General features: G+C 41.2%; 1 protein-coding gene across 1 annotated transcript; it reads left to right on the top strand.

Annotated features, from left to right (window-relative positions):
- The first annotated feature begins 552 nt into the window (after positions 1-552).
- On the top strand, positions 553-24,635 carry LOC131285596 (uncharacterized). The gene is made up of 6 exons (XM_058314456.1): positions 553-622; positions 7,262-7,397; positions 14,296-14,438; positions 20,547-20,871; positions 22,417-22,531; positions 24,489-24,635. Exons 1-6 carry the CDS (start codon positions 553-555, stop codon positions 24,633-24,635), a joined length of 936 nt encoding a protein of 311 aa, XP_058170439.1.
- The last annotated feature ends 365 nt before the right edge of the window (positions 24,636-25,000 follow it).

Here is a 25,000-nt window from a genome sequence, read left to right on the forward strand (position 1 = left end):
AAACACGCCGAAAGTGCAGAACAAACACGCTAGGGTGGCGAAATTCACAAAAACTGGAGAAAGAGCGTAAAAACTAACCCTGATCACCGAAAAACATCAAGGATAGTAAACGGAACGAAAAAGAGACTCACACAGACGGTGAGTTCAGCGAAAAGCTCTACCGAAAGAATGAAAATCCCTCTACTGACCACAAGAAAAAGTTCGGAAACGAAAGTTATTTGTCGTATGTAATACGTATAGTGGAATGTTGGATGAAGATTGAAAAAATACATTTTCTAGGATCGATTGAAAAGTTAAGAAGTAGACGCAAACGAAAATACTAACTATATTCCTTCTCCGACAAGTAAAGAAACATAAAAAGTAAGAGTTAAATCTCCACCAACTCTTCAGGACCGTCTCTCTACCAAAGTGTTGACAAAACAATATACACACCCATCGTACGCAGAATAGAAAGTCAATTTTATCAGAGTACACGAAGGTCTAAAGGCCATTCAGCGTGTAGGCTGCAAGGACACAAATAATTCATCACAAATCAACACACACCTACACAGAATGAGGATTAGGAGGAACGTGAATATTAACACCGGCAGCGTCTTCCATCTAACGCTCATCACAATGGCAGGTAAGTGGTAAATCCAGTACATTAAACCATTAAGTAACGTAAGGTGTCGCGGAATGATGTTAGGCTGCATTGGTTTCCCTGTCATGGGTGTATTTAGCGAGAAATACCAGTTTCGTGGGAAGCCATATTATCATAAATTAAGTGGATAATTTTATTCAAATCTATGAAAAAACACTGTAACGTTTTTATCTTCTTCTTCTTCTTCTTCTTCTTCTTCTTCTTCTTCTTCTTTTTCTTTTTCTTCTTCTTGGCGTAACGACCTTTTTGGTCATGCCTGCCCGTTAAGGGCAGTCGACCTTGTTTCCCTGTTGTACGTGGATAGTCAGTCCTCTCGTACAGGGGAGGGTCCGGTCTCGGTTGGGAATCGAACCCACGCCGTTGAGGTGGTGAGCCCCGGCGCTCATGAGCCGATTTTCTGACCGGCGCTACCGCTCGGCTGTCGCGGACCCCCAACGTTTTTATCCAAACATGCAAAATAAAAAAACCTATGTTTCGACTTGGCAAAGAAATTGAAATGGAACCAAATAGGAACAACAATTTTGGATTACCATTCTCTTGACTAACATACCAGAATGAACAACGAAATTCAACTACAAGCATTAAAAGTACGGTAAAATTGGGATTTGACAATAATTTGTAATTTCAAAACGCGATGTAAAGTGTTTAAATTTAGTTCGTACTGCACTGATTTGATAAAGCAAAATGAGAAGCAAGAAACCAATGAATAATCGTTAGTAAAGGATTGAGGTAAACAAATTATCATAAAATAATGTTATTAATTCGGGAAGAACCTCTCACTTTGCTATATCTTGCTAAATTTAGTTAAATACTACTGGGTTTAGTAAGGTTGTCCCTAAAGTCGTGTAACTCAGCTGTGGAACAGAAAAAAACCCCATTGCCAAAAAGAACTAAAAAAGGAACCTTCAAATCCCCGTAGGCCACTAAAACAGGTTACTGACGATAAGCTAGTTTCTTTCCATACGTTTTCGTACCGAGCGAAATGGTTGAATTCTCGACCCATGGAACCAAAGAGGACACTTTCCCCTTGGCACCGTTTGGAAGCAACCTTCAGCGATGGAAAATTGCATTATCCGTGCATTGAACATGCACTTCGAATAATACATTTCCCACAACGGCGAGTCGAGTGGGTGGGATTCCAGCTGCTTATCACGCCTCCCGCAGGGGCGATTTCGCCAAATTACATTTATTTACATGTCCCACGCTTTTTCGGGAGCTCAACGGGCGTCATTTTGGATGCCAACTTACTGGGAAACTCCCCCTACTGGTTAAGCTCCGTTGCATCTGGTGTCAATGCGGAACCCAAACCGAGGTAGGGCTAACGAAAAACCGACCACTCGCCCCCGGCTAACTACGTATTCACGGACAACTACTACAAAACATCCTACCAAAGTACGTCATCTCAGGAACCCACACCTGCGTGTGCTTGTGTCTGCTAATCGGATGGCGAGTTTCGTTTTCCATTTAGGCCTGTGGCCACAGCCTCATTGCACCGTTTTTGGTGCTGCGAGGGAAATAGACGAAAACCATGCTTTTCCCCAGAAAAGCGACCGGTGACAACAAGCGGCACCGTTGTTAACAAAATCAATTAAAATGAAGCAGCTCGGTCCGCTCCGGAGGGTGTTCCAATTTTTTCCTAAAACCGCACACTCTCCCCAAAACCCCCCAAATTGCTTTGACGTCAACATATACCAATCATAGCTACCCCGAGGCCTTTGCCACAATGTATCCACTGGTTTTCAATTTTACTAATTCCAAATAGAAACCAAACCTATTTTGAGGCAGAGAAGACATTTTATATTTTTTTTGTTCAGCTGTTTATGAAGTTTATTTTACTCAGGGTTATACCACAATGTGAGCTCACGATTGAAACATGCATTTCACAACTAGTAGTATGTTTGTATATTATTAAACCGATTATAATTTAAATAGTTTTACTAAAGGTAATCGTATGATCTCAGCCTACAGAAGACTACAATCGAACAATATTGATGAACATTTTTCAATGATATAAATAGTATATTTGAACCATCAATGCACATCAAAGGGTAACAAAAACTATCAAAATAGGCCACACATGAATGCATTATGAATGCTATATTTCATTGGATTGTTTCTCCATGTCATTTCTACGATCAGGAAAATCGATTCGAATCGAAACCCCAACTTAAATTCGGCGTGACTACGTCGTTGTTGTCGAACAATCATTGAATTTTGCGAGTACGCTCTCGATATGTGCACCTTCGGCCAAAACACACACACACACACATATGCACCTGTACGTGACTACATAAAACAGGAAAACAAGCTGTACGAAGCTGACGGAAAATTGTGTTCCACGAGGAAGCACATTGATGGCCACGCTGCCTCATAAACTTATTCCCCGTTTTGGTCCGCTTTACTTCGTACTGACTCTAACCTATCCACTCGCTATAATTGTCCCTTTGCTGGATAATTTTCATTTGCTCTTACGAGCCTGCTTCACCCACCACCACAAGCCACCATTCTGCTTCATCTCTTAAAGGGCCTCGTCACGTTTTCGGAGCTCGTTATTCATTAATGATTTCATCTGTTGTTAAATAATCAAATAAAAATTTTAAACAAAAGTTCCGTTCCCACCGGTTCGAGGACTAGGGATTGGAAGTTTTCCCGTCGGAAAATGAGGAAATAGTTGCGGACACCTATACCAAACATGCTTGTGAACACACATTCGAAGAGAGGATGGTGCGAGATTCGAGTTCGAACGTGGGACTGTGTGTTTCCAAAGCGGCGAAATATAGTGCAATTGTGATTGCAATATTTTTAACCCCGTCTGAACCGCACACCAACACATACGCAAGTTCGAACTGGGATTTCGCGTGCCTGGTGGGGCGTAAAAACGCCGAGCGGCATACATAAAAATGGGAATGGACTGCACATTTAATTAAAATTCTGCACAACTGGCCAAGTGCAAAATGAGTCATATCTTTGCCCTTCGCGGCAATAACTGATGCCATAATTTCGATGATGGCAAATGAACGGTTAAAGCTTCGAGTCAATCGAACAGGGCATGGAGTTGTAGAACGCCGTGGAAGAATTGAGTTAAAACAGGGAATCGTATAAAAGTTATCTCGCAAATAAACGGAAATTGTAGGTACAGTTCGCTCACAAAAAATAGCCCTCGTAGAGTTGATGCAAAGGCATACGTAAGAAATGTTTAAATACAATTGTGTAAGAAGCATTAAAGGTTTTGTTAAAATTTTTAAGATTCTTCGAAACTATAAAAACCTGTAGAAGATGCTACACAAACTTTTATGCTTGTTTTTCATTGTCATGCAAATTCCAGGAATCTTCCAGACCATTTCCTTAGACGGCCGAAAAATTCCTAATATTAAAATAATTTGCACTGACTATTTGTAACAAAAAACTATCATGAACATGAATATTTTAAAGTTTGATATCAATACGCTATTTAAAAAAACATAAAGATTAACTAATAAATTTCCTAAATTATAGCCCAGTAAAGACGAGATATGTTTGAGAAAACTTTCCACCTTTCAAAGAAGGAAGTAGTTAGTTCCAAGTTTAATTGGTTTTAACGAACAATTTAATTGGTTGAGTGTTCTTTATTTGTCGAATCCCACCTAATTGTTTTTCATTCGTCCAGTGACGTTTGATACGGTAATAGGATGTTTGTGTGTTTCATTTTAATGACTTCCAAAAACGCGTGGCAACAGCAAGATGAGTAGCTTTAATTAAAATCCTCCGCCATGAAATGACGAAATGACGAGTACATGGATGCGTTAGAAAAACAATACAAAACGATTGCGTTTCTCTAATTCCCTGCGTCGTTTAGGCACATTTTGCACATCTGTTTAATACCACTCCAATATAACGAACTCTTTTGGATTGCGACCCCCAGCGGCTAGAAGTTACCATGCTAACCATACGATGGGAAAACTAGAAGCCGAAAAGCTCTCTGGCATAGGAAATATCCACGCCAAGCTCTCGGGAGGCACATGGAAAAGGGTCGCACGCACGTCTGCTGGAACATCATGTGCAACCGGATTGGAGTTCATAATCTTCCGGTAATTAGTCGCGCCGTGACAACAATGTTCGACTGTTCAACACCAACTTTAGAATCGGACCAGGACGCACAGGACAGCCGACGGACGTGCGAGTAGACTTAGGCCTAAATCCGTCCGAACCACTCCTGGACGAATCCGGTGCGCACGAATAATGAATACATAATTAAATAAACTAATTTATCTCCCGTCATCCGCAGTGCGGCCGAGTATTGGGGAACCGATGTTTGAGCGGGCTCTAAACGGCCAGTCACGGCGTGATAATTCAATGTATTTTCTCTGAAAGTTGGCAGAGACCACCGACCGTTAGAAGTGCATCGACGGTTGACAGGAGACACAATGAGCTGACAAAAGCCGGCTCCCGGTCACGACGGCCTAGTGCTCTGAAGTGTCCTTACTAGACGGGTTAATGAGACACCAGTTGATTTGAACCGAATCATACTGGAAAAGCAGATGCTTTTGGCTAAACGTTAGAGAAGGTTTCCTTTTGAACCAAAATGATTGTATAGCAGAAAATCCGATTGAAATCCTTAAATTACGTTTAAAATCTTCGAAATTTCAAAAGTGATCAGAATAAAATCGTAAAGTGGTTAAACATTTACACCAAGAGCGCAACGTTGATAGATTTTGAATTGGCGAATTCGATTCCAAACTAGGTCATGCGCTAAAATGTTCACTTGAGCGAAACATATCGCTTTCCCAATGCATATATTTAAGGCTCACATTTTCAACTAATAAAATTGGATGACACATGGAAATCGATGAAAATGACCACCGAGTCAGCGGATTTCAATTGCAAGGCTAATTCGCGCCACGCAATCTAAAATAGATCGCAATATTGTTTCCGATGTTTAATCGAATTCCAATATCACACCCTTCCGGAGGAAGGTATGGATGACAACCAAATGGGCCCGATAAGCGCTATAATCCTGCATTTGTGCCACTATCCGACGATCCTCCCTAGCCCTTCGCCTTTTAAAACAAAATACCGACCCTCGAAACCGAATCTAATCCTAGCGTATTAAAATTTAGTCCGAAATCAATTACGACCCATTCTGGTTGAACGAGAAGAAAGGATATCCCGACCCAACGGGAGGTAAAGAATGACTTTCGAACCGATAATGGTTATAGCCACAACGTTGAAAGTATACTGCTGGTAACCCTAGTAAGGCGTAAAATCTATTACTCCCTCACGGATCAGGCTTCGGTTCAATGGGTCAGCGTCCTCATAAGAAGCAGCTGAACTTAATTTCGGAAGGATGTGTTGGAACTAAACTGACGTATCTTGGGAGCGGCCGATGTATATCGAAACGAGAATCCCTCAGGATGGTCGTCCAAGATGAACTTAATTGCGATGTACTTTTTCTCGTAGAAAGTGGATAGATTGCTTGCTATACCGACACTAAATAGTGTGAGGAGATTATCAAGTGTATGTATGAGTGTGTGAGTATGCTGGCCTTAGGCAATGAATATGACTGAGGCTGTTTCATGAGGAATAACAGGGTCATTATTATTTGGAGTTAGGAAAGCTTGATGAAAGCAATTATAGTGTAATCCATTGGATAACTAGCATCCAAAGAAGGTTTTAGTTTTCTTCAAAGTAAAAAGCATAATTTTACAAACACTGCAATAATTTTAACCTCACAACAAATAAGTCCTAAAAACCAACTTCGACGAATACTAAGAGCATCCGTAGAATTTTTACCATGTTGGACACCCAACTAAAAAAACTTTTTGCTACAAATGTCCTGCTATGATTATATAAAGCGCAAAGCAACTTTTGCAAAACAAAATGCTGCAAACATTTTAAAATCCTCGTGTTTTTTACTCAGCGAGTGAAAAATACGGTTTGCTAAGAGTTTTGCACTTGGTATTCAGTGCTAGCCTTCGGAACATTGTTGTTTGCGTTTATGGATAAGATTTAGATGAACACATTACCTCTCTGTTTTTTGTTTACTGTTAAAGATAAGATCTACACGGAATGCTATTTTATTTTCATCTGCTCACGAGTACCAGCGTCTACACGAAACGAAATGACAGCAAAACTGATACACACAAAACTAAACAGAGCTACTACAAAGTGCCCCGTGCGTGTGGAAAAATGAACCAAAATCGCTTACTAAGTCAACGGACGATTAACCTACCACTGTTAATGGTAGATAGGAATCAGGACTAGGTGTCCTCAGAACCCATTTTCGAATTCCAAGTACCGTCATTTTCCCGGAGCAAGAGCCCGTGAAAACTGTCAACTTGACTAAGTACAAGCATAAAAGCGCCACACCTATCGCTCCATTACCACACAGAAACAAGAGAAGCTCTTGTTTCCTTGGTCATCCGATTTTGGTAGGCCATTTTATCGGCTCCGGACTTTTTGAAAAGAAACGAAAAGCAAGGATGGTCGGTATGCACCGTAACGCTGCCGTATCATAATTGAAATTGCCCTAATCGCCCACAAAAACCCGATCCCTCACGATTCTGCCGGAAAATGCAGCTCCAAGTTGTGCAATCCATGGTGGAGACTAACGTTTTCTGCAATTTTATTATCTCAACTCCACAGCACTCGTACGGCATGGTTTCACTGAGGACTGCGGCCAGGAGGAGTTGGTGCAGTGCACGAGACCGCTGCAGGTCCTGTCCGCCACATCGGAGCTATCGTTCGTGACCAAAAAGGAGGAACTGGATAAACTTTGCCCGTAAGTAAAGCAAACCATCAAATGCATTTCACCACCTCAGTCCACGATTTCGTACGCAATAAATTCAAAGAGAATCTATCGGCGTTCTATGATCTTGGAATTTGAGGTTTGTAGGACGTCGACGTGTCGTCGTACATTTGGTCAAATGTCGGAAAACGTAATCACGTTCGGTTGTACACGGTCTTGGCTTGCATTTGCTACGAGTCGTTGGGAAAGGTATTGATTTCGTACCTGGTAGAACCCTTTGACTATAAGTCATCCAGTCCGAGCACGACCTTCCGAAACCGAACCGGTAGGAAGATGAATCCTTCAGCCGGATGAAAGTAAATGAAATGTATCGTTGATACAACAGTTTTTCCTTCGTGCAGTCAACCAGATCGTGTATCAACCATCTTCAGCATTTTTCCACACTGCAAATTTTCCCATTCATGATTTTAACCAGCTATGATCGATAGAAGGTACATAATCACGCCCTTTATGCTTCATTTAACAAGAGATAGATACATTGAGATCAATTATGCTGCTTTGATGAAGTGAATGGATTGATTAACAGTATGTAGCTATACGTGCTTCCAACTAAAGTGTAGTTTTCCATCATAATACTTTTACTGGGCTATGGTCGGAAGATGGGTTGAATCCATTGCTTGTAGCTGTCCGAACGGTAAGACGTCTCCTTTCCAAGCAAGGTGCTGAAGGGGATCTTATCTGCATGTTCCTCCAAGTCATTAGGTCATAGAAAGTCATTTGAACCACCGACCGGAGAGAGAAAGAGAGAAAGAAAGGGTTAGAGATAGAGATAGAGAGAGAGACCGTTTACACAAAAGATCCATAATAATGGGCTCAAGTCCACAATCTGCAACACTAATAAGTGACACTTGCAGATACTCACGTGGTAAAATAGGTTGGACAGAAGGGCTGAAACCGCAGAATAATCTGATCCGGTACGGATGCAGCCGAAGTTTGCACCGCATGGTCGTTGTTTCAGTTTTCAATCATAATCTCGGACCCAACGTAAACTTGGTGACTCGCTCGTCTGAAACCTCACCAAACAAAACCGCGGGAACAACAAACCAGGGTTGGTTAAAAAGGACGACACAAACCGCCTCTTCGTCCGGTTGGTGACCGGAAGGGACAAACTGAATCGGGCAGCCGGAAACCGGAAAAGCCACCGGTGGGTCAAATCCTGTGGTTCGGTAAAACTATTCTGAGCTGGCGTCGAGCTCATTCGGACAACTACCCGAAACTTACCCTCCCTAGTGGTCCACTCGCATTCGCTGGGCGTGATGATATTCGAGACTAGAAACAGGGTGGATAATTAGAAGTGCGAAACTTTTCTAATTTAACGTTTTAACACATTTCCGCCGGAAGGGCGCGACCGTGTATGCGAGGGGAAGTATGTGTCTATTTCCCAGCAAGATTCCCCAAACGGAGGACAACGTCGTGGAAAACCACGACATAAAAACCACATCGGATCTCACTACTCACTTGTTTCCATACTTAACAAGTCAAACGACAGCTATCGGATGCCAAACTTTACGTGGGACTGAGTGAGTAGACGTCGCGAAAACTACGAGTCGCGGTGGAATTCGCAAGACGAAAGCTTGAAGTGGAACTCCAGCATGGATGTAGTAATTGTCATCCGCCAGACAGTGCACGGACTTTAGCCGCTTTAGCTCAAGAATTCGTCACCCGAACTGGAAAAGATCTGCTGATGGGAAAAGTTTACGATGGGATAAAATGGTATGGGATAAATGGCAAGTTCCGGCTGTTTCGACGCATGTTTGGAAGTGAATAGAGGATTAACATTCAACTAGCATGTGCCGGGTTCTGTGTGAACAAACTAACAGTACAACTGTTAGGTGCCAGGTTAAATAGAAAAATTTAATTAATTTAAATTTACTCAACTCATAAACATCGTTTCACCAAAACAACATTCGGTATTAACGAAATTCGTGTGAGAAATAATATGAATGTAAAAAAAACGGTTCTTATGCTATTCTCAATTTCGTATAAGTTAGCAACCCACATTAATATATGAAACTTTATGAAACTTACATTATTGACATACAATGCTTGACCCAACGCATTTTAATCTGTACGGTTCCATTAACACGAATTATTCGTTCGATATCAAACAAACGGAAGGAAAAGCGAAACCAATATGGAAGCGAAAAAGGTGCAAACCCGAGAAATCCACAACACTATATCCCTCCGTACACATTTGAGCGAAAAATTCAATAAGAAAATTCATTTCCACATCCGACGGAAGGATGCTGCACATATTTCATTCTGCAAAGAGATACACGTGGCCTGTAGAGATCTTCTCGCTGCAGAACATGAGATGAACCGGAAGCCTGCGATACCAATATAGCTAGTTTCAACGGGTAAGGAATATTGCCCTGAAAACGGCCAACTTGATACCAAGTTCAATCGTTTGCGAACATCGTTTTCGCTCGAAACGTAGCATTTTCCGTTCGAATGACTTAACTTGGCCTGAACTTTCCGGTCGTGCGGAAAAAGGGTTTCTTTACACTGTTCTGAATTGTTGCAATCTTTAGCATCGCCGTTTATAAAACTAGGTTGCCATTCCTCAGATTTCTCCCCTACAGACAGTCGTACACGGAGGAGATCTCCGTTTACTCCACTGCAGCAAGAAATTATTGCTATTTGCTATGTACAAATATAACATGTATTTCAACATAAATAAACATTACTTGAAATGCTAGCAGTGTGCGCTCTGAAAGTACAGCTAGCATGACTAGTCCCTCCGGAGTCAGTAGTTCTTCAAACACGACTTTATGCGAAGGGAAGCGAACTGAAGGCATTGAAGTGAACCCCTGTTGGACCATTGAATAACATGACATTCCAGAAGAAGGACACACTTTTACGTACGCTAGGGCTTAGTCATATGACAAAAAGTTCACATATCAAATCAGATGAAATATAAATGAACTTAACACAAACGGTCCAAGACAGACCGTTACGTGCCTTACGTTTCGGGTGAAGCAACCAACGTAAACATGCGTTTCCTTCTCTACAACTAACCCTTACTCAACTAACCCTTACTAACCCTAGATGAAAAGTGAAGGAAAGGAAGAAAGACACTGAAAGGATTTTGGAGACTGAGGCAAATTCTATTCAAATCCTTCCTGATTCCAAGCAGGATCAACAAACAGCTGTACTTAGTAAATACCAGAGACCTCTGTTGCATCTCACGTCGGACAGGACCTTCATACCTTCCCGTCTTGACCTACGCAAAACTTTCGAATAACGATTACGCAGAGGCAAATACACTGACCATTACCCACCCACGGTCTAGGCAAGGATTCAGTTGCTATTGGAGCAGAGTGACCGGAAACATGGAACGAGAGCCAAACGATAAACCCGGACAGTCGGGAAGCATTCAGCAATGCTGCACCGAGACTGGCACAAAAAGTAATCCTGAAGTTCCATAGCTTTCAGAACCTTAACCTCAATCGAAAGGGGAGGAGAGTGAGAGAAGGGAAGAAAGGAGGTTTACCCCTGGTGGTTATCGTGCGGCACCGAATCTTGTGAAATTTCCCTAGACTTAACAGTAAATCAAATGTGTCAAACCCCAGTCAACTTTGCTTCGTTACACTCTTCGAGCAAGGTTGAGATCTTTCGTTTATCGGATTCAGTCGGACAGGACGTACGTGGCGCAAGGGATGAAGTATGGGGAAGGAATCTAATGTCGAGGATTAATCTTTCAAAACCTTTCGAGAAAATTTACTGCAAAAGAAAAACGGAAGCAGTGGATGATGGACTATCATTCACAAGGAGTTCTCACACTGACGTTTCAAACAAAAAGGCAAGAAAGATGGAAACGGGGAAGAAAATAGAAACTAAGAGCTCTTTACGTGGATAAAAATAATGTTTATTCTAAATTCTATAAAAACATGAACAGCAATAACTTTATCAAATTATCTTATTTCTATTATCTATTATGAACCAAGCTTCTCCATGCCTCAGTATAGTTTAGTGATGCACTAGAAAGGCAACGAGAGACATCATAGCAACAATTATTCTTGGGGCCTACGTGGACATCGGAAAGGGGTTCCAAGGGAGGCTTTAATGAGAACTTGTAAAAGGACAAGTGGTGTTCTTCTCGATACTGTTGTAATTTTGAATGGCCTTTAAAAAGATTACCAAAGGGGTGATTGAGTTTAGATGTAAATTCGACGTTTGGTAAAAACCCATAAAATTAAAATTTAATGTAGTCCTATGGAGAACAAAATTATTCTAAACCCATTCCTATGCCTATGAGAGTATTTATTAAAATATTCAACAAATGAAACGTAATGTACTTTTCAGTCTTCATCAAATACCTGTCAAATACCTGCAAAAAATTCATTCTTCAGTCAAATACCTGCAAACAATTTTAACATGCGCCAACCTAACCTGGCAACGGTTCTGCAGATAAATAGTGGACCCTTTTCCTGCTTTATCTGTTAACCCTACAACAACAGAGAAATGACGACATGTTCGATAGACTAAATTCCCACCCCTGACACTACCTTCACATGATGGTCCAGCTCGCATCTTTCCTGTACCAAAAACGGACATTCAAACGTCAGACTAGAAATAGAGTTACCCATTGCTGTCTATTTTCAAAAAGGAGACATTAAGTCAAGTCAGTTAAGTTCTTCAGTATGAAATTGCAATCCTCCACCGTTTTGTTTACCAACGTCGATTATGGTATCAGTTTGGCACTGCCTCACACATCCAAAGGGTTCGAATGAAAGTACGCACGGAGTTTATGACGGCTCCCCGAGACCCAATGTATGTGCGCGGACGTGTGGAATAAATAATCACAGCCGGTAGCTTTTCAGTTTTTTTTCTGGCCCTACTTCTCCCCTCGTGAGCTTCAATAACTCCGGAAAAACAGTCAGCAACTCACCGAGACACGAGACAACGAGTTTCAAAGCTTTTGTCCTGAGCCTGATGATGAAGCCTACGCAATGAAACAACCAAATAACGAGCAAGATACAGAGAAAAAGAGCGGGAAGGAAGTAGGTCCACAAAAGGCCACCAGCACCAACGAAAGCCCCGACAGGGTTGTGTATCAAAATAAATTAAAACTGAGCAGGGGTGAGGGTGATGATTCAATTTATGAAATTTTCCTAATGAAATTAACTCAATTTAAAAGGTCGAATAATTTACCGGGCGGTGGCAGTTTGTTTGGCAACACTGTGCGATGGCGATGCCTACTGGCATCTCATTACCTCCGTTGGCTACCTCGGAAGCGTCACTTCGAAAATGGGCTGGCAATTAGAAGAACACCGTAAAACTGGATACGTGTGTGCTGATGCATGGCCGCTGTTCCTGCAGATAACGGATGGCCACACGAGGAAGCAGGAACCGTGTGTACGAGTGTGCGTGGTAGGAAAACCCCCTGATTTTCGGGTGGAGAATGTGAACGGTGTACCAAAAAAGGGGTTACCCGCAAAATGATTACCATGTGCCGAAATGTACCGAGCTTCCCTGTGACTTTGCCATATTGAAGTTGTACCTAGCACAAGGTCCGGGGGAAACGGAATCATGGAAGATATGTTGAGACAAATTACACCATCATTTGGGGCAGTACCTCATTCACACAACATTCACGAAGATACGTGGCACAAGGGTGGGTAGGTGTCATGAAAAGGGTTTGTACACCATTTCGACTCATTTCCACTGAACCCACAAAGCAACCGGAAACGGAAATAAGGGAGAGGGCTCGTTTTTATGGGTCGTTATCAGATCATGAACATTAAATGGCTACACGGCTCTTATTAGTGTCGGTTTTATGCCGTGCACGGGATTGGAGGCTGAGAGGAGCTGGCGAGAGTTTTGTCGACATAATTAGATGCGTGTGAATCAATAATTGCTTACAGACCGTATGTGGGATGCGAGTAGAAATGTAATTTGCAACTTTTGCACCCCGCGATTTGTGCCAGGATTATTTCCGTAAATGTAGGATTGTAAATTTTGAAATTCTGACAACATATTTAAGATCAACGTTCACATTTGGTTGTATTACAAGTCAATAGAGATGTTAGGAAATTTTAAAACATGGGCATTTACTGCCAAATCTTTTCTTCTGCTAAAAAGGTCAACAAAATCGATCGACATTTGTTTATGACGTCTTTATCCTTGTAACTTATCGAAAGCATAACCAATGCTTCCTCATAGTCATATGGTACAGACCATTTTTCGTTTTGATTTCTGCAAGACACGTTTTTATCACATTCTTTGTGTCAAATTTCTCCTCGGTTCCATTTTCCCTCCTTTACTTTATTTGACGACGAGACTGGCGTCATACTGCTGATGGCGACAGAATGACTAGCCGATGCTCATTCTGCAGTAAAACAATTGATTCAAGCGCTAACCCGCTGCTTGTGAGCAAACCATAACCATGCTTTTGGTTCTCTCTCCTAAAGATTCCATCACTTGGGCAGCTTTCCCATGTTGGCCTATTTTCTGATGGAAGTAAAAGAGAGCGCGCATATTACAACCGTTAGTGTCTCTACTTGGCTATAAGAAAAATCTGATTTACTACCGTTTTATCGGTGGATGGAACCGTTTAGGGGCCAATGTGACCGACTATTTTGTCGATTGGGATAATGGCCATAAGGACATTACGGCAGTCAGGGGTTAGAGTACCGACTCATAACAATGTCGATCGTAAAAATGTGAATTGCTTTGCTACAGTTGTTTCGATAATGGTGTGATTCTGAATTTCTAAACAAATCGTACTAAAAATGTTCTTTCTAAGCATTCCTTTTTATTGTATCTTTCATCCTACTACTCACAGCTAAAGCACCCCATTTATCCAACGTTAAACATTGCTTTTAACCAACCATCTGTAATGTTTTCTTCTCTTATACTCTCTCTTTAGCGATTTACACACCGGACTGCACTGTATCCGCAGCTACACCCGACGCTGCATGAATATTCATCAGCGGGATCACTTCAACAAACTCTACCACGGCACTAATGAAGTGATACACGACCTCTGCGAGGAAGGACCGTATCAGGAAGGCACGTACGTATTGTAATAATTATATCAATGTGTTTCATTTCGTTTTTGTTAGTTTTTCCCTCCCACTGTTAGTTGTGTTTTGATGTTTGTTTATCTGTTATCATGTGATGGTGCCAGAGTTTTCTGTTTTGTTTTTCCTTATTGAAGAATATTCTTTTGTAAGGAAAGAAGTACATATTCCAGATTATACGAGTATAAAAGTATCATAAATACATAACGAGATACGAGAGGACTGACTATCCACGTACAACAGGGAAACAAGTCTCGTAAGCCCTTAACGGGCAGGCATGACCAAGAGGTCGTTACTCCAAGAAGAAGAAGAAGAAATACTTATCTGTTTTGTAGGAAAACTTCAAAAATATCAAATAGTTTGTCTGATTCAATTCGTGATTTACCTTATGACATGAAATAAACGATTGCCACCAACAAAAATGTATATGTGCTATATGTGTTATGGCGTTTCGTATATAACTTAAAATTCAATTTTTAAAGCTGTTCACATTTTTTTCATAAATATAAAAACAACCAGTAAACTTGTTTTACTAGTAAATTTGTTTTTGGAAAACCACACCATACAGAAATTAGGTCGTCAAGCCACATAAAAAAACAACAATTCTTCAATGGAGGCGCCCGGTTCTTTTCATTTGTGACAAAGTTGTCAATTACTACTGAGAAGCAAATAATTGGCCCAGTAACTTTGCTTAGCATTTTTGTGTTTTTAATAATTCTGAAATAGCATCTAACAGTTTTCATAGGTTTATTCTAAATCCAAGGAATTGAAGCAAGAAACTAACAAACATTCTACAAACACAAACTGCAATGTACTGTTGGTGCCTGCGTCTGTACCCTAATGAGATGCTATCTAGCATAAAATCAGTAAAATACCATTCAATCGACAGGTCGATCATTAACAGTCTCCCACTCCAAATCCAATCACCTTCATTGATCATCACGAAATCACACCGATTATCCGGATGAAGTTTTCCTTCCCACAAAAGAGTGCAAACAATAACGAGAAAGGTGGGAGAGGGAAAACGGAAGAATTCACTATGGTGAGAGGAAAACTCGGAAGCGCTGTTCCAGCGTTATTGTTTAATTAGTTGTAATTGAGCTGTTTTTATATTCAAGTGGCTTAAACTCAACTACTACCGTAACCGCATGCTGCGTGGTTGCAAGCCCATCAACACCATCCTCAACATGCTAAGCTAACCGAGACTCGGAGTTGGAGGGGAAACTATTTCCATTGGCTTGCTTCCATTTAGGGAAAACCACCACTCTCACACCATCGCAACCGCTATTTTTTCACCTTTATTTCGCTTTCCCACGCTTTAAGCACTTGTTTCGCTTCGTGCCATGTCCGACGCGGTTTAACGAGAAAACTTTTCCTCATCAACAAATTGCCGGGGAAAGTGTTAGCCCTTGCAAAGGAATAAACAATGGTGGATCGGGGGCTATTGCATCTCCGATAGACGACACGACTGGGGCTCATCGGGTCCATTTAGCCAAGACGTTTTGGTGCCATCATGGGAGCATAATGAGTTGGCTCTGGTTTCGCAAGTTAAAGAGTCGGTGTTTATACAGCTCGCGTCGAATTTAGATATGTAAGGACGAAGTTTAGCAAAAAGTGCACGAAACACTCAGTACAGAATGCATATAGTTAGAGGATCATGATCTTTCGAAAGGCGATATCTTATTAGTATAATTGAGAAACTTGGCAATAAATGAAAACTTATGCATGTGAATGAAATGTTATTGTTGTACTGGGATTTTGAAAAAGCGAACGTTACAGTATAACAGAAAATAAAGAAAAACCTTTTTAAGTGTACTTCATTTGTTATAATTGCACTGTATAGTACAACATAATTCATTCGTTAAATACTGATGCGTTACACACCATGGTGCTGAATGTTCTTGCTCTAAACATAAAAAATTACTTATCACAAAAAGAGCTCATGGAATGTTATTCCCTTAGTACAATATGTTAGTAATGCATCAAGCCACACCTGAATACAAAAAGATTTTCTGTAATGGAGGCGCCTGGTTGTTTCCATTTGAATGGCTTTAAAATTGGAATTCCTATATCTTGAGCACAATTTAGCGCCGTTTTATTAATATTGATCATTTTTTTCTCGTCTTAAGTAAGTGAAGAAAATTTTCATTCATAAACCTACCTATAGCATTCCATTAAAAAGTGTAATGAAATAAAAAATTTCATTTAAATTCTCACTCGGATGAGCTTTTCTTCATTGGCTTTGCAACATACGTCTGCACAGGCCATTCACCGATTCATAGAATGACTATGAGTATGAAGACCAGGGGGTGCTGTTACTTCAAACGGATGGTTTGGCTTATGAATAGCCTCCGAAGCGTTTGAGGGTCGCCTTTGCACCGAGAAAACATGCAATATCGCCTTCTGATGGTGGGTGAACGGGTGACGATCTTCCACTGACCAACCCCAACTAAGCATCGACACGCAGACAATAAAACTCCGAAGGACAACAATGGATCCAGGATGGAAGGATGCACCTTCAAAGGAAAGTTATTCGTCGGATGCACGTGCCAAATCGTGTGCTGGGAGCGATACAAAAGCATTCCAGTGAGGAAAATCGTTGGACAGGCAAAGGGAAGGAAATCTTATCAATTTTCCCCTGACTGATGATATCCTCCATTTGGAGCGGTGTCACGTAACCGGTATCACACGTCCACTTATGCATCAAAACGACGATGACTTCTCGGCGGGTTTTCCATCTTAGGGTGATATGTTTGTTTGGGGACTAATGCACCTTCTAACGATGACCGATGTGTACTAAGCGAAGGTATGACCCAACTCGTCGGAAAAGGCATATAGAGCAAAGGATGGAAAAACAAAAAGAGCAACCCTTACCGAACGACGATGCGGCCGGACAGCAAAATGAAAACCCCACAATATGGCTTTCCGAACCGATTTACGCCGGCACCTTTAAACAGGATTTATATGCATCGAACCAATAATATGAAACCAATATTTCAAACTGTCACGTCTGTCCACGTCTACCACCGTCGTCCGAATACGAATGATGCACGTATCGATACTGACGTGGGATATGGGACCGATTTTGGTCAAAACCTATCCTATCCGACCTTTTCACACGCTATCCAACTTGCATTGTCACTGAACGTCACACTGGCTATGATGGAATTCTTTGGGCCATAGAGATGCATTGCTTTTTCCCTAATGGATGTAGCAAAACGCATCGGAAACGGGACTAGCTAGTTTCCTCCCCTAAAGGCCAATATTCGTTAGGATATTTCATTCGCTTCGAGATGCTCTTTTGCGGAACGTTGTATTGACGGCATGATGCATGTTTGGAGCAAATAAATTATTTCGCTCAAATCACGATCAGCAGATAAACACACGAATCTATTTTGCAACGAAACGTATTTAGGAACGTCAGGGCACATTTCTGATTGAATAATAAAAGATTCGTAATAGCATGAATACCTTCCTGAATGACCAGATTTATGAACTTGGAGAAAAGTGAGAGTAAGTGATTACCACCATAGTAATAGGTATGATGTGTACATTCTGGTATTTTTAACAACCTAATGATGTTTCCAGCAATGCAGAAAAGTAAAACGATAAAAATCGGCAATGCATTTGTTTACTGATGGAATGAACTAACGGTCAGCCGTCAATTACATCAGTCAGTTTCTTTTTCATCAATTACCAACATTTTCCACACCCGGGCACAAATTATGCTCCTGGTGGTTGAAAGCTTCGAAAATAAAAACTTTACTTTCTGCTTTCGCAACCAACAACCTTTATTCCGCAAAACGATAATCACGCACCGAACATCGATGTTATGTTTTTCCGGACTGGAACGAAGCAAAACGAGCATTGCAAGGCAAAAATCAAGGCAAGCGTCGTTTCCATCTCATTTAGCCCGTGATTGGATACGTCAAAGTTTTTCCTTCCACCGTAGGTGAGCAGGAGAGGGAAGCAAACGGTAGTTGGGTAAGACGGCAATTAGCAGTCAAGTTGAATGGGCTGAACATACGTCCGGAATGGGGATTGAAAGTATTTTTTTTTATTTTCTCTATGAAGAATTAACTTTCATCTTATGCTTACCACGTCTTACCGGCTCCCCAACACACTTGGCAAAAACACGACGTGCACAGAAAATCTGAAACGGTATACCGGTAAAATAATATGTTTTCCTTGCGCATTGCGGAAATAGAAATGTATCTCTTTTGGGGTTTAGTTCAAGGGACAAACTCATGTACTCATGGTTGCGATGATGAGGCTGCCACTAAGTCTGGCAAATTTCGCCAGTAAAGGATTATCCGTTTAATTATAAACCATTTGTCTGAAGCCCTGACAACGAAACAACACAAAAAAAAAATCTCATCGAGAATATTTTGCCCCTGTTTTCATACAAGCTTCTTAAGGGTTCTGTCAAGGTACCCGTTAATTAATACACACTCAATGCTCCCTTGTTCGGTTAGCATAACAACCGTACTACATTCGTACACTTATCCACTCTTTGGCCTCACAAATACATTGTGAAATTGTACGAAATCAACAGCTTTCCATTCATTAAAAGTAAGCATGTTTCTGAACGAAAAGGCAGCAGGGAGACAGGATTGTTGGTAACAATAAACTCAAGTGCGTTGTTTACGCCACGGAAAACCACGGCAACGTGAAATGTCTGCCTCTGCAGCTTTGTGGTTAATGTAATTATCATTGCACAGCGTCAACTTTTGTGATGCATAGGTTTGTTTTTTTTTTAAGTGGTGCTACATGCACTACGAGACTTTCAGACACTTATGGAGAAAACTTTCAAAAGTTCAATGCCGTTATCTTGTAACAAACAATTCAAAACGTTTTAAAATATTGAAGATATTTTTTCTAATGAAACTTTTAACAACTATTAACGACACAGGACGACAGTTTCATTAAGCACAGCAAAAGGAAAAAATGTGCATTTTTATATTATTATACAAATTTAAAATTGTCAAAGATGATTAGCTTTTCAGCTTCAAGAGATCAGACAAATAATATTGATTGAACTAATATTTCATTATCTTTAAAAAACTATTTTAAAGCACAATTTGATTTAGTCAGATCGCTCAAATTTCTGAACAAACATGTTACAGTTACAGTTACAGTTTGTTTATTTCTTATCGGGAACAATTTTTGGAGTGTTTTTACATTGGATTTACATAGGTTTCGGTTTGAACAAACATGTTTGATTGTATGAATTCTCCAACTATGCATATTTCATCATTGACACAAACGATCAAACCCTTCACTTTATAATGCTTGTTAAAGTCAATCAATCAGTTCTACTATCATCATCCTCGACCCAATAATGTCATATCCAACACATTTAACCACGTCTTCCACTTTGGTCCACCCTCAGGATACCCATAATCCGACCACTTCCTGTTGAGCTGTTGAGACAATTGAAAATCATGACGCTTTGTACCAGATTGTATTCGGATCAAACAACTTCCTTTCTATTTTCTGACGAAAACACATCACACTAAACGACCGATTCCCTCCATCTGGGGTTGGATATTTTACTTGTTGAAAGGAGGAGAGGAGGAGAAGATAGCTTTTCACATCATAAACCAGATTAAGTGACCGACTTTGAAACATACTCCTTCCTTTCTAAGCATGTTTTCATTTCCAAAGTATGTCGTTTTTGTTATGTCTCCATTCCATGTCAGCTTTGCGTGTTTCATCCACGCTTATCCGGCTGTGTTTGCATCCAAAACCTTGGCACAAACCATGCCTTGTTGTGACTTCCTTTTACCTCGAAGCTTGTCGTGATGTGTGTCTTTGCTTCAATAACAAAACGCAACGATCTGTGTCGTCGATGAAAGTATAGCACGAGACGGAAACGATTCAAACAGACACAAAAACTTGGCATTGCATTGATGAAAATCCTTTCTAACCTTTTTTCCCGATTTCTTTTTTCCTTTTGTTCTTCTCTTTACCAAAAACCTTCCGATCCGGATACATGCTTGGAATGAGGATATGGCATTTTTCCGTCGGGCTTCTACGTTTTTCTCTCCTCGTTATGTTGCCACGCTGCTCGACATTTCCATTCCACGCGACGCAGACTTTCTTAGACATGCACCATGCATGCGACACGTGAAAAAGGACTACGAGGTCTGTGCGACCCACTACCAAAGCACGATGGCGAAGCTCGGCCAGGCGGCGGCAACCACTACGACCACATCGACGACGTTCCACCCGGTCGGTCCGACAATGGCGACGCATCCGGCAGCCGCCCTGCGAAGCGGTCAGTACCACGGCGGTCATGATGTGAGTCATGAGCAGCATCATCATCATCACCAACATGACCATGCTGGACACAGCGGACACCCGAACAGCACCAAATCGGTGGAGGACGCCGAAGAGGAGCGACTGAAAACTGTGTGCTGGTGAGTGGATGGATATTTTCTCCGTAGAACTTGAATACTTGAACCGTCACAAGTATAAGTAGCTGCTTATTCAAAATAGATGCCTTAGCTACTTATTTCAATAACTGATTCGATTAGAACTTTTATCCATTGCCGCTTTTGGTTGTACTATTTGCCTCTATTTTGAAAGCAATCCGCTTTCAATTACCATCAATCAATATTTGAACCTTATTTTCTTACTCCCCTACTTCTTTTGGAAAATACAGACATTTAATTGTCGATTGGGTGTTTAGTGCAGTTTGGAGTAAGGAAATGTTATCAAAGATATGAACGGCAAGGCATCTTCCAACGTCACGAAGAACTCAAATAAAAACATTGTTTCTTTCTTTCTTGACGGGCGTGGAAGGCGTGCTACTTTTCAGATTATCTCACAATCGATAGCACAAAAGGACGAAAAAGAAGCTGCACATAAAACCGATAAACGATTGTCGTTTTATGTAGAAAGTAACATTTAGCAACCGGCGCTGGAGCGAAGGTGGCGTTAGTACGGGACCATCGATACAAGACAATCAAGTTTATTGTTTCACACGAAATGACAATCCACAAACATACACACACATACTGACCTGGTCACACATGTCCGGTTTATCAAGGGACAAATACCCATGCTGGTCGCCTATTGCTATCTTCATTTTGGGGATGGATTTTCGTGAACGCTTTTCTTTCTATCTGGAGGCTGAGACAGCGAAATTATAACAATGACTGTTCAATTTGTGACTCCCGGATGCTTCTCTTTCGGAAGATGATCTTGCCAATTTGCCCATCACCCGAAATTAGTTTTCCTTGACCTCAATTCCGTGGTCAATTCTTTTACAAACGAAATCGAGCAAAACAAAAACAGGGTGATTGCCACGACGACGCGACGAATTTACTACCTCATTATCGGAACGAACTGGAAAATCATCAAATTGCCACCATCGGATCGATAATGGATGTGTTCCGTTGTTGTTGCATACGTATTTTTTCCGATCCGCCCCATCGAAATAGAGAGCCTTAGCGAGGGAAAAAATCGCTAAGAATCTTGACATCATCGTTATAAAAATGATAGCATGTTACATTCCGAAAGGACTTCATTGGACTAAATTATCACCATAATATTCAAGTCCCAGTTCTCAAAGAAACCCGTCTTATTAACATAGTCCTAGCGTCTGACAGCTCCTTTCACATATCTTATGAACCGTGACAAGAGACGCGCAGTTCGCCTCATAGCAACTTCTATCGCTTTCCCGTCAATTGCATCGAGGTGTATTTCCCGTCAATTTCACACCGATTACACGCTACACTGACGCGACCGAGCAGCGTTCCAGTATTTATCTTCGTCTCCAAAGCCGACCTTAATCCGGTCGGCCTTCGCGTGAAGTGGTGCGAATATTTAGAGCTGCATCCTGAACATTCCTCCAAGTCACACCCGCGTAGCTTTTGAACCTCTTCACCATCCACTATCCAATGCTTTCCACACTCACACACGCTCTCTCTCGCTGTTTCTCTATCTCTTCTAAATTCTAGTGCCTTCCAGAAGTACATGCAATGTTCAGAATTCACCGTGCGGCATGCCTGCGGCGACGAGACGGCGCTTTTCACGCGGAAATTCCTCGACAAGATGTCCAACACGCTGATGCGGGTAGGTGTCCTTTCAACCGGGAGAAGACTTTCGTCGAAATGGGCCGGAAAATGGAATAGATTGGAGACAACAGTGAGGGTTCAGTTCCTTCCGAGAACAGGTTCCTTGGTTGGTTGACTTTGAACGTTCGTTTCGTATTGTGTGTTCAATCGAGGACAAAAACAAAAGCAAGGCCGCTTTCCGGTCCGGTGAGGTGATAAACTGGAAGTAAATTAGTAATTGCCGATTGCAGGATCAACGGAGACAGTTAGTACTTTGCTTTTCACACCATTTGCCAGCCCAAAATGACAAATTGCTGGCCTTCGTTGTAAAAAGAGGAAATACATTATACTGTTGCAGCTGGATGAACCACCCGAAGGAAATTCATTTCTCGCACATTACATTGTAAAGCAGGATATGATTAAAACACAAAACAAACCCGATTTAATACTGACATGGAATAGTTATAGCGTTCAGTTATTTTGGTGTAGTTTCGACGAGAAAACCTCGCAAAATCAGTTAGGTTATGAAAGTTTCTTGTGGCATTTTATTAAAGTTTACCGAGTCTAGGATAGGCACATAAACAGATTATTTGAGAATTTTCAGTTCATTAGTTAAACTTTGATTGCATACTATGCATTACTATAACTGCTCAATATGTTTGTCTTGTTCAGAGATAAAATGTTGATTAAAAAAATGTAAACCTTCCAACTGATGTGTTGGAACACTTGTTTGGGCAACGAGAAATTGGTATTAACCAGTATTGTCAAAATCGAGTGAACTTGGTACAGAAACAACACCGATTGGTTCAATTAAATAGATACTAACAGCTTATCAAAGATAACATTAGTATAAACTCTACCTTGAAATTAAATTAATTTTACCTTTTTGCCCACCTTTGATAACTATACTCAACATGTTTTCTAATTGAATTCGACAGCGATTAGCTATGTACCATTGAGCTCTTTCAAAACTGGTTGGTCGTATAAAAGCTGATAAGCCTACAAAAATATTTGTTCGTAAAATCCCTTTTGTCTGTAGGTCGTATAATTGCATCGTGTAATCCTCCAACCTCCCAGCCAGAACAATGTCAAGGGTTTTTTTAAATCATCAGTAGAATGCTCTTATGTCCAGTAAATTGCAACGCCCATTTCAACGTACTAAACGGGTTCCATTGGATGTGAAAACAATTAATGAAACATACCAGCTGCAGGCTGACACAAATCGGTTGCGCGTGAAAATAACCCACTAAATTCAAAAGATGTATAAAACTAAGCGGGTGGACAGCAACATGCTGCTTTTCGAAATTATAAGTAAACTTTTTTTAACTTTAGCTAGCCTTGTTGAATTGCATTCCACAATTTTGCCTATATGAATATGGAGTGCCCGTTGGAAACATATTTCCGCCACCGAGGATTCATCCATATTTCAGCCTCCTTTTACCGCAAAGCAGAACATTCTCTATTTGGTTCTCTTTTACGACCGGTTGCTAAACATTCTGGTCTCTCCACCGTTGGGTGTTCCGGGCGATGGTGTGGATGGGCGAAGGTCATGATTTATGCTGCCCCCGTTTTCTGGTGACAATGTGGACTGCAGTGGACACTTTCCGACCGTATTGACCAAATTTGCACGGAACAAGCTAAACGCTACTTTACCCTCTCCATCACCGACTACAAGGAAAGAAAAACCAAATAAACATGCACCATTTTCAGCACGGAATGTCCACGTAAAAGGGAAGCGTTACCCTTCCTTCTCATCCCCATTTTGGCGCCGTTTACATGACAATAATAGTCTGACCAGGAAAGAGGCGCATCGTGGCGTTTTGTCCGAATTCTAAATAATTTTACCACTGGTCGCATACCTTTCGGCTCCACTCCATTTGGGTCCCAAAAAAGAAAACTTATATTAAAACCCCAACAATATAATTTTTTTTTTTCATTTTCCTGCTACGATGTGGACGCAACCGAACCGGAAACAGATGCACTGCGTCGATTACACGCCGGAAAGCGGAAAGTGTCGGGATTATTTCACCTCCAGCGCCACGCGTTACACTTCCGTTAGTTGGAGTTCCTCATCACTTATCTACGCTATAGTCCTGTTGATGGTACCTTTCCTGCATACATGATCATATATTGAATCACCATCTCCAACCCAAAAATGGAAAACCGCGGTTGATCATCACATGCTGCGCCGGACTACTCCTCGACCTTATTGTCAATCACGATGATGACGATCCGATGCGTACGATCGGTAGCTCGCTATGGATATAGCAGATAGACATACAGAAACATTTTTGAGAGCAAAACCTCCAGGACCCAAAAGGTGCACACAACTAACTACTGCCCAAGAGAGTAGAGTATAAAACAATCAAAGCGGAAAAGGTTCTATAAAGATGGATAGTAGTGTTGCGATGGGTCTCAGTTAGAAGTGCTAAGGTATGCAAAATAACTATGCTGCAATGAAGGCTTGTTCTCACGACAATTGAATTTA

The sequence above is a fragment of the Anopheles ziemanni genome, chromosome 3, assembly GCF_943734765.1.
Source record: "Anopheles ziemanni chromosome 3, idAnoZiCoDA_A2_x.2, whole genome shotgun sequence".
Taxonomy (NCBI): domain Eukaryota; kingdom Metazoa; phylum Arthropoda; class Insecta; order Diptera; family Culicidae; genus Anopheles; species Anopheles ziemanni.